The sequence below is a fragment of the Tinamus guttatus genome, unplaced genomic scaffold (genome assembly GCF_059628265.1).
Source record: "Tinamus guttatus ecotype Peru unplaced genomic scaffold, ASM5962826v1 Tinamus_guttatus_pri_ptg000004l, whole genome shotgun sequence".
In the NCBI taxonomy this organism is placed as follows: Eukaryota; Metazoa; Chordata; class Aves; order Tinamiformes; family Tinamidae; genus Tinamus; species Tinamus guttatus.
The window spans coordinates 14,113,278-14,128,849 of record NW_028288538.1 but is presented as its reverse complement, the minus strand read 5'-3'; the positions used below and the strand labels follow the sequence as shown (position 1 = coordinate 14,128,849).

The following is a 15,572-nucleotide window of genomic DNA, read 5'->3' as shown; positions in this document are numbered from 1 at the left end:
ATGTTTCCAACTTCGAGGAAAACACATGGCAATTCTTGCACAGAATCCTGATGCAATCTCTATTTTGTTAAAGTGTTCAGTGCCTTGTGGAGTGGGGCAGAGGACTCGAGATGTGAAATGTGTCAGCAACCTTGGAGACGTTGTTGATGATGAGGAGTGTAACATGAAGCTACGTCCAAACGATATTGAGAACTGTGACATGGGTCCCTGTGCAAAGAGCTGGTTCCTTACAGAATGGAGTGACAGGGTAAGGCTTTCTGTTACCTTTATTGTTGCCAAATCCTCTGAATAAATCTAGGGGCATCAGAAAAAGAAAATATACATACATAGAGCCATAGAAGGAATGAGCTTAATCTCTAGAATTATACTCTGTAAAAAATGTCGGTAAAAAAGGCAAGTACAAACAAAAAGTAGTGATGCCAAAGACATCCTGCGTTTGTGGTAGATTGAAGAATCCATAGAAAGGACAAGAGTGTGTGGGTGCATAGCCAAACATCTGAATTTAAAACTGGGTCTGAATCTCGACTTCTTGAAAGATTGGGTAAGTTGAGATTTATTTTTCTGCCTTGTTTAGCTCTGAGTCTCAAGATTCAGATTTTAAAAGTTTTGCTGCTGCTTTTTTGAAGGTAATACGGGTTTGAGGTCTGTTGTCTAGGTTTAAGCTTGATCTATAAAACTATGGCCTTTCAGCTGCAAGAAGACATTCCACATGCTCAGGCAAGGCTGATTGAAGCTTTCTGTGCTTTATGAAGGTGAATATTTTTATTCTAAGAAGTCAGATTCTCAACATGAAAGCAATAGAAAGGGTGGTTATAGATCTTGTTTCATGATTGGGCTCAAAGTTCTTTAATAGGTAAGCATGTACTTTCATATGGCTGCAGGCTGCATGGTATTTTGATCGCTCTTGTGGACCAGATTGGGTTTCATTTACAGGCAAATTGAGCCTTCAGTCTCTTTAAAAATCCTGATCTAGCTCCCACTTTTTCTTTGTTGTGGTAGACGAATCGTTTCATTCATCAATTTAAACTGTAGGACTTCATAACTCTACAGATTTATTATTTAGACCATTTTTGATAGCCCTGTCAAAAGTTACTCAGGGTTTTAGGTGCAGAAGAGGATGAGTTTTACAAATAGGACCAGTATTTGTCTCAATTTTAAGAAAGATGATCTGACTTCTGCTGCCATTAGAGGGCTGCAAAACTCCCAGCTTCCAGAAAACTCAAAAAGCTTTTATTGCACAATAAGCACAATAATAGACCATAGTTGTTATTTCAACTTTTTTGTTGTTCTTGAATAGCATGGCCAAAAAGTTACCAGCTAAAGAATAAGTGCAGTGCAAATGGCAGTGCACTGTTTCTTGTTCTAGTGCCAATGTCTTTTTCTGTTTTATTTTTACAAGTGAGAGAGAAAAAAGGCATTCTAAAAGAAAGAGAAATTAAAAATAATCTTTCTTAGAACAGCTTTTCAGCTGCTGTCAGCTGGCGCAGTTCCATCAAATAAGGTATATATATTCCAGTGAGGACTCTAGCATCATATTTTTGTTCTCTGCGATCAATATTTTGTTTTCTGCAGAACTAAAAGTACAGCTTTGTAGCTGGGGATTTTTTATATTAATTTCTGCATGCAAATGTTATGACTACAGAATATTATTGTGCTTATTTATATATGTTTCATGAGACCTAAAACTGGAGCAGATGATGTGGACAATGTTGGTGCTTTTTCTTACCACAAACTCTTTAAGGTCAGAAAGTAAAGAATGGATTTGGTTATCTTTCCAGTGTATTTAAGTGAACAAATTAGTTATTTCCAAATTCTTGCTACTGTATCTGGCCAAATTCACCAGCACTTCTGCCAGAATTGGTTTTGGAATTTGATTCACACAGAGAATGGAAGGAACTGCTTAATTCGGGGAAAAAGAAGAAATAAAGACAGGTTCAGGCTAGAATGTTCCAACTGGATCTTGAAAAGGATTCAGTTTATACCTAACATACCTAAATAAGGTGTTCTGGGGTGATGACCAGCACTGCTCCCCAAAGAAATCTGTGAGATATAGGAGTAGGCAGTAGCTTTACAAAATCAGCTTTTGACTATTAGCGTTTTTCTTGTGCCTTTCAAGGGCTGTTTTTGGGGATAGAAATCTTTGTTTGTAGGAAATGTGTTTCTGTTGAAAGATACTTAAGAGAGGAATTCTGTCACAGAATGGAAGTGGCCCTTCCGAGAGACGTGGGCTTCTGTGTGTTTATGTTCCACAAACAAATCTTTAGAAGATGCTTTAAGCCAAGCCACATTTCAGCAATATGCATAGATGGGCAGCCCACAAATGGTTCAGAGAAGCAGCCAAAAGTTCAAATGCTTAAAGAAGGCTTGTTCAGACCTCTGCAACACTACGGTGAAAATCTCAAAAGAACAGACCTTCTTTGTGAGATTTATTACATGTCTACCTCCAGTCCCAGTGGAAATGCCACAGAACAGTCTTTCCCATTGTATTTTGGCATTTCAGCTGTGGCTAGAAATAAGAGGTAAAAGAACTTATCATAATTTTTGAGTACTTTGGAGCTTTAAAGTGGTGTTGATCAAACTTGATTACAGCCATAAGAAAAGTCTGTACTTTTCTGAACCCCTTTGCAAATAAATGCTTCATGTCCACTGGTGCACGTGTGACCAAAAGGTGTCCAGAGCCTGTTAGAGGTTGGCTAGGCTGAAACTTTCTCTTTCAGCAGGGGTTATATCAAACTTATATGTGTGAATCTATGTGCTACATGGGGCATTTCAGTATAGACTTGAATAATTAGTAAAGCATTAGGGAAAAACAATATAGTAAAATTAAAATTATGATTGCCTTTACTGCCACTAGATGTTAAATTTCAGGACTTGATGACTGTGATATAGAAGAGCACATTTTCAAATCCATTCACAGTGTTGCTGTGATTACAGTGTGTTGTATTTTCAAAGGTTCATGATAGTTAAAATATTGAAAAAGAAATTTGATTTGGAGCTAAGAAAATTTAACAAACCCTTGCATAGTTTTTATTGATGGAAAATCAATTCATTTTCTTTAATTTCCATTAATAGTTTCTGTGATTTTGAGTGAGCTGATACTATAATTAAAATATTCTTAATATCCCTTTTACAATACAGTGTGCATGCACTGAAAAGGTGCAGAATTGTATGTAGCTCTGCCTCCTTCCCAGGATGTGCTGTGTGTGTTTTCTCTACAAATAACCCTTAGCTGTCTTGTTGCCATGTTATCCTGTCTTGTTTTCCCATTACATGTATTTTACATGTACATTACGTGTTCTATAGCCCACCTGTTTCCTCGCATGGCATTGACCTTCTTGGATTCCACTTCTGCATAGATGATTCTTGGTCCATATAATTAATCTTAAGTCAACAGGTCAACAAAAAAGCTTCTAGGTTCCCAAAAATAATATGTTTATTGGATTTGAGTTATTTTGATAACCAAGTATCAGAGCTCATGGTATATGTGTTGCACAGGATTTTTTTTTTTATATGCAAACTTATGGATTGTTTAAATTGTAGTCATTGTTATGCTGCCACCGTAGGCATGGTGTTTTGTTTACAGTGGAATGAGTACCTGGTAAAAGGAAGTGATTTATCCTTTAGAAACAATCCTTATTTTTGAAGATGGTGTGTTATTTTTCTTTGAGGTAGATCTAAACACCAGTATTTCCACATCCCTTGGGTCAATCTTGAGAGAAACAGAAATGTTTACCCATTTCAGTGGAAACAAGAGAGTGCAGCTTAAAGTCTCCAGCAGCAAGACTCCCTTATGTTGTATCTATCTGCCTTTTTACTTTACTGCTCTATCTTCTGTATAAATGATAGATGACAGGCTTTGTAAACTGTGTGTTCTTAACTCTCTTTGCCCGTAGACGATCTGGGCGAACTTTTATATTTTTTCACATGAGTTTGAATATGGCTTCGTGTCTCTCGCAATTCTCCTGAGAGATCATATTGTAGTAAAAGCACAGTGTTCCACCAAACTGCATCTATTAATCAGCAGAGATCAATGTGTAAGGCTGGTGAACCCTACTGAGCTTAGAGGCAAAACTGGGTGGGTGGGAGCAGATGAGATGCCTGCAGACACTTCACATGACTGAGTCTTTTGCAGCTGTGATTGCTGAAAAGTGAACTTCTCCTGTGGGTTAGAAGCAGGAAACCTGCTTCTCCTTATTTAGAGCAATGGAAAACTCACCAGTGTTTCCTTCCAACTAACTGGAGCATTCCCCTGTTGCATTTTTGATTATTGCTCCTTGCCATGTCATTTGTTCATTTGTTTCTCATTTACATTGAGAGCATACCTACAAAAGAAGGCAAAATACAAAAACCGTTTACACATTAATGAGATTCTGAGTTTAAAGTAAAATCTAGGGGAGAAAGAAAAGACATGTTGCACATCAGGGAACAAACCAAAAGCCTTCTCTGGATCTCACACTTCATTAAGGAGTAACAGTAATGCTTCTATAGCAGCTTTCAAGAAAGAATTCTAATGTGCCCCATAAAAATTAATGCTTTATTCATCACAATCCTAAAGCTCATCTACAAGAACATGGAGTTTACTGACGAATCAAAAGGTGTAGAACCACTGGCAAGTGCTGTAGCTCCCATTCTTCTTTCACTGTCTTTTCCTTATATCTGGATATCTCTGATAAAATCACTCGGATCCTGGGAGGGGGCAAGGGAGAAGTGTGGTGGGCAGAGGCCACCATGGAGATACAGGAGTTTGTGGAACTGTTTTGCTATTTCTCAGTTCCATTGTTTGCTTGCTTGCTTTCAGTTTGAAGTGAAACCAAGATAAAATATACTGCTCCTGCTTATTTTATTATGTGGAAACCATGTGGGAGCAAGAGTTTTGCATTCTTTATATACAAACATGTAATTCCTTTCATGATTTTCACTGAAACACAACCAAGATGGTTTTGAAGGATATATTGGGTAGAAGAATGGCTAAAACCTACAGAAGCTCTTTTTTCCCTCTCCAGCTGATCTCAAACACACAAACTCAGGTTTCCTCTTGCAGCTTTTCAAGTTTGTGGGAACATGCGTCATTTTCCTGGGCTGTTTCTTTGCAGACTATCAGAGGCCTGGATGTTTTGTTAATGGGGATGGAAACCTTCCAGAACTGAGCTGCTGAGGGAGGGAGCTCAGGAAGAGGAGAAATGGCAAACTTCTTAAAAGGAGAGAGGGTATTCCACAGACTAACGTTCCTGAAGGAATTTCAGCCAATTAAAACAAAAAAGTGAAACAAAATATCTTTAATAACAGGACCAGAATAGTGAAGTCGTGGTTTGTGAATGTTCCTTTCAGATTTTGTAACTAAACGTGTCGTACGACATTAGCTTATGTAGGCTGCAGCGTATTAATGCAGCAAGTTAATGGCCAAGCTGGAAACGGTGGGTGTGTCAACTGTAAAAGCAGAGAGGGAGAGTCCGTGAGCCAAACGCTCCCTGCTGAAAAACCATTCTCAGCTCAGAAACGTGCAGGTTTGGGTTTGCTGTGAAAATCCTCTGAGGGTAGTTAATCTGCACTCCAATCTTAGAGCAGAGGGGTGGGACAGCCCTCTACCTTCCCATATGGCATTTCCTTTGTTATTCGATATGCAAGCCTAGCTCATACATAATCATTTTAAACACAAGACTGTGGATATTTTCTGGGCGATTTTATAGACTAAACTTTTTCCCAGCTCTGTTTGGTGTGTGAAGCATAAAAGCAAATTAGATTGTCAAATGAAAATTACTTAGAAATAAGAAAAGTGTTTGCAGGATAGTTCCCTCTGCAGTGTTGCAATTGAGCATACGTTCCTGGCATATGATATGATGAATAGCTACAAAACCTAGTTCTGTACAGTGGGTTTGAAAGGCAGCCATGTGTGGGGCTCTTTTAAACAGCCCATTTATCTAGGAGTAGGCAGTTTGAAGTGGGGTCAAACATATGTTTTAATATATATGAAGGGGAAAAGGTTCACTACTTAGCAACATTTGCATGATCCTTGTATTTTTAAGATAATTTCTTGAATGGAGAGCAACTTGAAAAGGCCTCCTTGGCCATCAAACACAATATGCTGAGGAGATTAGTCTGTTAGATAAAATGACTGGAAAATTTTATTCTGTGCTAACAAAAAAAGATAAGGTTCATTTTATTACTCAGAGGCATAATTTCAACTTTCAGATACAGGAATACGCTATGTACAAGCAGAATTCCTCGCTGGGGCTGGATAAAGAGCAGGTTCCCAGCAGCCGCGCGTTCAGTCACTGCTCTCTTGCGAAGATGCGGGTCTCTCTGTGTTGGTGCTGTGCTTAGCCGCGGCGCTGTCGTAGCATCTGTTGGTTCTCCGTTCAGCTACCGCATGTGAAGTCTTTTCCCACCTGTGTCATTACCTGTCCTTCGAATCTTTCCCAATCCAGATCTACCTGTTCAATCACAAGGGATGTTCTGTTCATTCTGGAAGGAATACACAGCTGCTCCTAACTAACGACATCTGATGGTTAAAATGAAAGCTTAAATGTCAGTCAAGTGCATGTTTTCTCCTATGTAACACATTCTTACTTGTGGTTTTCCTTGCATGTGTAATGTAATGTAATTGCTTGTAATTACTTAAATTCAATTATATATGTATCTTTCAGCAAGCTGCACATGTTTTTTCTTTATTTTAATAGTCTAGTCATGAAATGTCAAATGCATTTAAAAAGAAAAAAGAACAGGAAGGTTAAGAAAGAAGTAAGAAATGAAAAAGTGTCTATCATATCATAGTCATTTCTCTGTTTTTTTTTTTTTTTTTTTTTTTTATGGCAAATTTGATGCTGCCCAGAATGGTGGAATATCAGAGACTTTCCCAGTGAAGTTGATTAATGACTGAGCTGTAAAAGCAGGAAGGTTCATGCTTGTTGGGATTTATCCTGCACACTCTAGGGGTTGCGTGCCAGAGACAGGATAGATGAATAGTTCAAAAGTATGAATCTACTACAACTGGGTAGCAAGTAAAAAGAAATGACTTCTGCATAAATCCAATGACTTTCCCGTGGTTGTTGCTCCTCCTCGTTCCCTCGCGCGCGCTGCGGGACGCACTAAGGGCCGTGTGTTTGTGCTCTGGCCCGCAGTGCTCGGCAGAGTGCGGGGACGGCGTGCGGACGCGCTCCGTGGTCTGCATGACCAACCACGTGAGCAGCCTGCCCCTGGAGGGCTGCGGCCACAACCGGCCCGCCGACACCACGGCCTGCAGCAACGGCCCCTGCGCCGGCAGGCTCGAGTGGTTTGCTGGCAGCTGGACTCAGGTAAGCCCCCCGTCTCTCGCACGTGTTTGTTCTCTGATGGCATCTTCTTATTTAAAAATAGTCTTTTTGTGCTGTGAAAATGCATGCCCTAAGATATTTCTTCTGTGGTACACTTGGGTAAGTAGTTTCTGTTTTACTGAGCTACTTTTCTTCATCTGCTGTGTTTTATTGAAGAGCTTTCCTAAAACAAGGTTTTATTCTTTTCCTATGTAGCTTTGTTTTTATTTCTCACGTCCTGGCCAAGTTTACTTCTAAAGGAAAAGATGTCAGAAAGCTTCTTAGCGTATTCGAGGGAATGCTAAAGCAATGGATTTGCACCTTTTAAAGTTGAGCCTTTGTAGATCCTGCGTACCCATAGGAATACATATATAGGCCATAGCCAAAGCATAGAGTATGAGCAAATAAAAGTAGTGGCTAAAAACAAAAGCTGGCTTCAGTTTTGTGCTGAATTTTACAGTGATAGGTGGAAAGAACAAAACCTGGTTAGTGGCCAATATAAATTTTTCTAGTATTTTTTCTCCACACCTCAATGCTGCTTCTGATACTGCTGCCTCCAAGTGCAGAGGAATTTCAGAAGTTGTCAACTGGTGCCCTAAACATTTATTGCGTAGTCTACAGAATCCTTTGGACTGCTGGTACTAGCATTTCATCTGTGTGATAGGGAGAAGTCTCTTGCCTGTGCCATTAACTCACTGCGTTTCAGATTCCAAGATGGTTCCAGCTGGTAAGCAGTTGGAAATTAGACTGATACAGCTGAGATGGGGATTAAAGGGCACCTATTACACAAAGGCTTTCAAGTGTAAGTGAAGTTACTTGTATTAGGAGTAATAATAGATTCAGATTTAAAACGTAGCTACAATTTTAATAATAGACAAGGTCTAAGCTTTGCTATTTATGTTGCTCCATGCACGGGAATAGGAACTTCTGCCACCACAGACAGAAGCTTACAACAGGGTCATGACAACTGTTCCCATTCTGTGGATTAAGAAAGTTTCTTTCATTTAAAAATTCCTTTTCTTTTAAGCTAACCACTTCTTTGAATGGGACTACATTTTATATGATGAATCTCAGGGGAAAAAGGTTTTGCTGAATAGTAACTGAAAGAAGAGTCTGACAAATCTGGCCTACCAGCTGGATCCTGACTTGTGAATGCAGCCCCCAAAGTGGAATGACAGTGGGGAATGACCTGCTTTAGAGCAGAGGCTGATTGTTGAGGTAGCATCTCAGCAAATGTTACTCATCCATAACCAGCATTAGAACCATTAAAAGAGAGCAGGGACAGAGCTGTAAAAGTTGTTAAAGAAAACAAGTTTTTTTTTGTTTTTTCTGGAGAATATGGATGCAGTACTGGAGTGGCCTGGGTCTTTTAGCTGCAGGAATTATATAGTTTCAAGTTCTTGCTGTTTTAAATCTAAGCTGGCATAGGTGCTATTTAAGATACTGTCGATGAACTGTATATTGATGTGCTCTGTAGACCTTGTCTTTTTTCATTAGACTCAAGGCTGTGAGTCTAATCGCTTAAGCGATAACAAATTCTGCCCAACATACAAACAAAATCCTTATTTTTAATAACATTCTATTGTTTTAGGCTAGAATAAATCTTTAAAAATCATAGCATTTTATGCAATGTTGAAACCAGTATGTTGCTGGGATCATCTTCTAAAAAACCTTTTAAAAGTGCCAGGAACAGTTATGTGTGCATTTAACCCTTTAATAGGCAGTCAGAGTCCATCTGAGTCATATTTGCATTTCAGAACTGGAACCAACACTACATCGCAGATCTTTGCAAACATTAAATGAACACTGGCAGATGCAGACCTTTTCTAAAAAAATGCACAGAATGTGGGGATTTGAAAACTGCAGAAATGTGCATTACCCTATATAATTCTCAGAGGTTTAGTGTGTATAATCCTGCTTCTGCCAGAAGCAGTAACACTGTTTATGGAGAAAGTAAGTCTTGGTTCCCTTTTTATTAGAAAAATAAAAATCAGTTTCTTTTTATAGCTACAAGTAAAACCACAGTTTTAGATTTCTCTAAGAGTGCACATTGTAGTCATACTTCTTTTTTCTAGCAATAATTGTAGCAATAATTAGAAATACATTTTCAGTCTGTAATACCACATAGAATAAAAATTAACAGAAGGACAGTCTTTACCATTGAAGCTATTTTTAAGATTCATAATCAAATATATAATACCCAACACAATCACTGCTCACTTGATAAATTAAGTTATTACTATATACTTCAGCCTTTTCTTGCCCTTTCTTGGGTTCCTCCTGGGTACTGTTTTAGTACTACTTGCAAATAATAACATTAACTCAATGGTTATCCAGTCTGCTATTTGCATCTGAAGGGTAAGAACTTTCAGAATTAAGGAGTACCTTCCCTCTTCCTTTCTTCTCAAGTCATACTATACAATTCTGCTCCTGATCAGCTTATTGCCTGGAAAACAGAGTTAAAGTAGCATCTTTTTTGTGGCAGGTGGAACAGTATTTCAACTACTTTGGCCTATATGTCACTTTCCATTGTCAAATCAAGCCCATGCTATCTCCTTCACAGAAAAAAATATTTAATGATGTTTTTAAAAAACGTATATATAAAAAAATATTATGACTTGGTCATGATATGGTCCAATAACTTCCAGGTTCCACTTGTTCCTGTCTTGTGTGAATGGGCCAAGATAAGATCTGTTAGGTTTACAAATTTGGTGTAGTCATATCTAAAATACAGGTGATACATAAAATAGTGCCAGTGAGCAGATGGAGAATGACAGTCTGAACCATACACTAAAAGCACTTCCTTCATTCTTTTTTGGGCTGTATTGTAATAGATAAGTCTCTTGCTTCATGTACTGCTCAGACTAATGCTGTTATTCTTATATTTACCGATAACTTACTATAATCAGAATTGAATCCTAAAATCTAATAAATAAGTACAAGATGTTCATTGATAATTTTCTGTTTTCCTTATAGAGGATTATTCTCCTTGCATATTTCCTTCAGTGGAACATGGCAGAAATCTGTACCTTGTCGGCAGGGTTCAATTTACATAGTATACATAATGACTATTAAGGTTTTGATATAAAGGAAAGCTGCTTTGGAGTGCAAGGACTTTTCAGTTTAATACCATGAATCGATTGGTATTTTGGCTTAGGGAAAATTTTTTAGTTTTTTGTCTTCAACACTTAAGCCTGTATTTCCTATTTCTTTTTGTTTGAGCAAAATTTACTTATCCTTGTGATAACCATTATCCAACTCTGTTTTATCAGGCAGTGAGAGACTTTCAGTTTTCTATAAATACCAAGAAACTGTCCCATAGGTAGTATGGATGAGATCAATTACAAGAGATTAAACCATAGCTATGAAATTCAGAGTTAGCAGAAGTTTGCAAGTAGTATTACCATGGTTTTAGTCAAAATATCTTTCTGAAATTAGGTTTTATAACATTTGCTTGGACTTTGTACTCTGAATTCAAATTTAATTTTAAACAGAGCTGTCTCATCTTTCTACAGACAGCAGAAAATGCTTCCAGAATTTTCCATTCAGCTGGATGCAGTTTTTATCTCAGCTTGGGGCATTTAAATTTTTTTTTTGATTGATTTCTCCTAATATTCAATACGCATTAACAATGAAGTGTTTCATCACCACTTGACTAAATCTATGCAGTTACTATCTAGTTAGGTGGGGTCGCTAACTAGAAACATATTTTGAGAGTGAAAATAATAAGTAATTGGACCTGTTCTAAAGCATTGCAAAATTTGATGTTGAATCAACATTAAGTCTCACTAAAAGTCAAAGGGACTTAGATTTCCTATTCATGGAGGCATTTCTGCCACTCTTAATATGTAATGTTGGATTTTTACTGTTGCCTATAAGAAAAATACCTATTTTTACTGTTATTGAATATAATTTCATATCATAAGAGTTATTTTAAAAAGACATTTTGAAAGTCTTTTGTTTTCTTTTTCCAGTTCTTAGGATTGGTTGAAATAATGTCATTGAAATGTCTCTAAAAATATTTTAAATGTAAAAAGAGATTTATCTGTGGAATTCTGATAGGACAAAACTACTACTTAATGTTTCTGTTAGAGCAGAAATGGAGAATGCTACATTATGGCAACTCCAAGGTCTGATGGAGGGGTTACTGTTATACGTCAGTATAGTTTACTTGAAGATGGTCTTGAGTTGCCAATTGCATAAATCTTTTGTGAGTTGTTTACTGAGTTAACCATACTGAGCAGCTAAGAAGACTGGACTTGTGTGTCTTGACTAGGTCAGTTCTTCTATAGCTCATACCTGTTCTCCTGCAAACACAATATATTAACAGTGCTGATGCAGCAAAGCACTTGAATGTTGACTCTAGTGAGAATACTCAGAGGCTTGAAGGAAAGCTGATGCTTAAGTGAGTTGGTGGACTGTGGCCTGTCCTGAATGAAATACACACCCTGGCAATCCATATAAGCAGAAGATTAAGCTGCCTGTGTGCAGAGACAGAAGGAAACATATAGTTAAATTCAGTTTACTGAGGAAAGAACCTAGAAAAAAAGGAAGAAATGTCTTCTGAATGTTGGAGTCCAGACTTGTATCCAAGAATTGTGGGTGTAAGCAAGTTGTAGAAATTTCCTTGTGTGAATACTAATTTAAACTGCAAATATATGAGTGCGTATATGTTTATTTTAGAGACAGGTAACGTGTGGAGAAGCATGTTACTTTGGAAACAAGGCGTACGTAGACCGATCCCCCTCTTTTTGTTCTCTGATACAGTGTTCTACTGAATGTGGCAGTGGAACTCAGCAGAGAGAAGTCATTTGTATTAGGAAAACGGAAGGTAATTTTGATGTGTTGAACCCTCACGAATGTTCGTATTTGGAAAGACCTCCCAGTCAGCAATCCTGCTACCTCAAGCCCTGTGGTGCAAAGTGGTTTCATACAGAATGGAGCACGGTAAGTCCATTAGGCTTTTCTGTATTTAATCTTGATACATCTTTCTCCATTTTTTCCTTATTTATCCACCATTTGGATAAAACCGTTGTTCATGAAATAAGACTTAGTTCTGCACAACAATGATGGTGAAAAGAAAGGATGCTCTGCAGTACCTGGTGGAGCTTAGGAAAGCTGGGCATTATCTTGGACAGAAGGAAACACAGCATAGTTGTCTTTCCATCACTGGTTTCTTCGATGAGTGTTCCTATTTTACAAGTTTGATTTCTTCCTTAATGACAGTATGTAGCACACTAAGTGGTTCTTTTCAGATTTCTGGTTTCAATAAGGAGCGTTTAATAAAAAATGATGGATGTATTAGTTTTTAAGGCAATATTATCTTTACCATAATATTTAGACGTTTACTTACTGTAGAACTCTGTGTATTTCCAGTTTCTACTGGAAGCAGGCTAGCTGTATTCGCCAGTGCTGCAAGTGGCTTTGGTTTTATTTATCTTACCAACGCTTCTACATCCTAATGGAAAATCAGAAAGTCCAGTAACCTCTCAGAATGAAAAAGGGTGTTGAAACATGTTTAGATGGCATTTTATTAACTGCAGTAAATCACTCCTTTCCTTGAGCCTTAACTCAAATTCAGAATTACAGCTCTGAATGTGGAAACCCCTCAGATCCCCTCAGCTTGAGTTCCCTTAGTCAGAAACCCTTGGAAATTCTTAAGCCACATGACAGGAAAGATAGCAATTGCTTTGTTTTTCCCACTTTAAGCAAGTGCTCTGTTATTTCACTGGCATCATGGTAGCACCACACAGCAGAAAAGAAGATAAAACAGTTTTTACAGTAAATCAGCCAAAGAGAATCCTGATTTTTCTCCCTTAATCATAGATTGAGATATTTATTTGAAAACAAAGATCCAAATTAGGTTCATGGTAAAGCCAAGTAGATTCGTTTATCTCCTTTGATGCTGCTGGAAATTTTCCGCGGTCTTTACTGAGGCATTAGATTAATACATTTCCATTAGCCAAAACATTTTCAAATATGAACCTGCATCGAAAAGCAGAAAGAAAAAAAAAGACTGGTTTTGGGCTATTAAAAATCTTAATCATTATAAAAGACCCAAAGTTTCATAAATTTGCAAGGGCGAACTGGACAAAGTGAGCCAAATGTGAAAGACCTCAAACAGGCAAAAATTCCTGAAGTCAAGAAAGGATCTAATTCAGTACAGGCAAAAGCGTGTAGTAATTGGCTTTGAAAATACCACGTCTAGCAAGTACAAAAGTGTCTGACTTCAGAACACATTTTGGAGGAACACAGAAACATTTTCTTTAGACATGCAGAGAAACCTGTAATGCTTAACAAAACTACTGTGCTGTAAGAAGGGAAAAGGAATTGAGCATTAGAGAAAATGCAATTAATTTTTTTCCTCATTGCAGATAGATTGAAGTGAAAGGGCAGCAGAGGCCATCGCCTTCAAGTATTGAGATAAGCTCAGTGCAAGTATTTCTTAAAGTTAAAAACAAAGTGAACACAATGGAAAGGGTCAATTTGAGAGTTTGAGAGATACAAGTAAGATTGGAGAGATACAAATAAGCAGGGTAGAATTCTACTAATCAGAGATGAAAGAAGCTAACTCATAAAAGCAGGAAAGGATATTCTAGCAGTTATTCCTTCAGTTATAACATCTTCCCTGTTCACTTAGATACTGGTCCTTCAGGCAAGAATGTTTCTGAGCCTTCAATGGAAATTACACCTGACTGTTAAGGAAGTTATAAGTTAGTTTAGAGTTAGAAAACAAACAACAACAAAGTGTTGAAGATGATAAAATCCGATGGTGATATTTGGATCTGACTTTAAGGTTGCCACTACTTCTTTCTTTATGTGCACATCTTATACCATGCTCTATGTTTCAGTGTTCCAAATCCTGCGAAGGAGGATTTCGGGTTCGAGAGGTGCGATGTCTATCAGATGACATGACACCCAGTACTCAGTGTGATCCACAGCTTAAACCTGAAGAAAAAGAACCGTGTAACACACAAGATTGTGTCCCAGAAATAGGTAAGGAATGAGGAGAATCTTGTTTTAACTAAGGAACTCCATCTAGTGGATAAAATATTTAATAATCATGTAGAAGTTTTAGAGTTCAATTTGTTTTTAAAGTTCAGGTGTTTGTTTTTATGCAAAATACAGCTCTTCTCTGAGGTATAAAGAAAAAAAAAGGTTTTAATTTCTGATTAAAATGTTTGTCTTAAAATATATAATAAGCAGGCTGACTTTTGAAGTTGCTGAGAATGTGAGAAATCTGCTTCTGTGAAAATTGCACATTCAGGGTGGTTTCTAAGCAGCCTCTGTACATTCTCACTCTTTTGGCAGAGTCTTGTTGCTTTAACTCTGAAACAATGACAGAAGAAGAGTACAATATATTTTGTTTGGTAAAAGGTTCTACAAGAAAAAAAATAGCATTATGTATATTCTATATAAAAACATAAATAGCAAACCTCTATTTTCTTGATTTTTGAAATTCCAATATGCTCTCAACATATATTTTTGAAAACATACAATGCCAAGCATTGTAATTTGGCATGGAAATCTGTCATTCTTCTCATACAGACTTGATTTTAATAGCAATAAGAGTAACTAGGGAAAGGAAGAAACACATATTAATAAATGTTTTTATTGTTGTTGTTACTCTTTTTAAGGTTTAGTTACTTGTTGGCTTAATGTTGTATTGTTCAATTTCTTCTCCCCCCCACCTTTTTTTTCTCCACAGATGAGAACTGTAAAGATAAATACTACAATTGCAATGTGGTTGTCCAGGCTCGGCTCTGTGTTTACACCTACTACAAAACAGCCTGCTGTGCATCCTGTACACGTGTGGCAAATCGACAGTCAGGATTTCTAGGCCGCAGATAACAAATACTCTCCTACTCAAAGCAGCAATATCTGCCTTCAGATGGAGCTTGAACAGTGTTACTGTTTTGATCACAGCAGGTTCTACCTTCATAAAAAGATGGGTTTTATAATGCTGAGCACATCAAGACTATGGTTAAATCTGACACCCTTTCAGTTATACCTGTGTGCAGTTGCATATTTTTAAAAATGTTTGCTGTGAAACCACGATCTTTTTGAAGAATTATTTTTAATTAACTATTCTATGCCCCTGTTCATCCAAAAATCATTTAAAGAACATACCAATCTTAATATTGAGGAGTTAATGAAAAGAAAATCAGTCATAGACAATTATTGAAGGTACTTGACCAGTGTGGATGCAGCTGCCACATTGTTTCCTGAGTGTTTACTCTTGCTTGGTATTTTGGACTGACATAAATTAGAACAAATCAATGA

General features: G+C 37.4%; 1 protein-coding gene across 2 annotated transcripts in view; it reads left to right on the top strand.

Moving 5' to 3' along the window:
• THSD4 (thrombospondin type 1 domain containing 4) overlaps positions 1-15,302 on the top strand; it is a 234,363-nt gene extending 219,061 nt beyond the window's left edge. For both annotated transcript variants that reach the window (XM_088520213.1, XM_088520208.1), the window contains 5 exons: positions 74-247; positions 7,119-7,292; positions 12,057-12,236; positions 14,141-14,285; positions 14,998-15,302. In XM_088520213.1, the coding sequence (XP_088376339.1) occupies positions 74-247; positions 7,119-7,292; positions 12,057-12,236; positions 14,141-14,285; positions 14,998-15,140 (816 nt within the window). In that variant the 3' untranslated portion in view covers positions 15,141-15,302. The remainder of the gene's footprint in view (positions 1-73; positions 248-7,118; positions 7,293-12,056; positions 12,237-14,140; positions 14,286-14,997) is intronic.
• Positions 15,303-15,572: the final 270 nt, after the last annotated feature.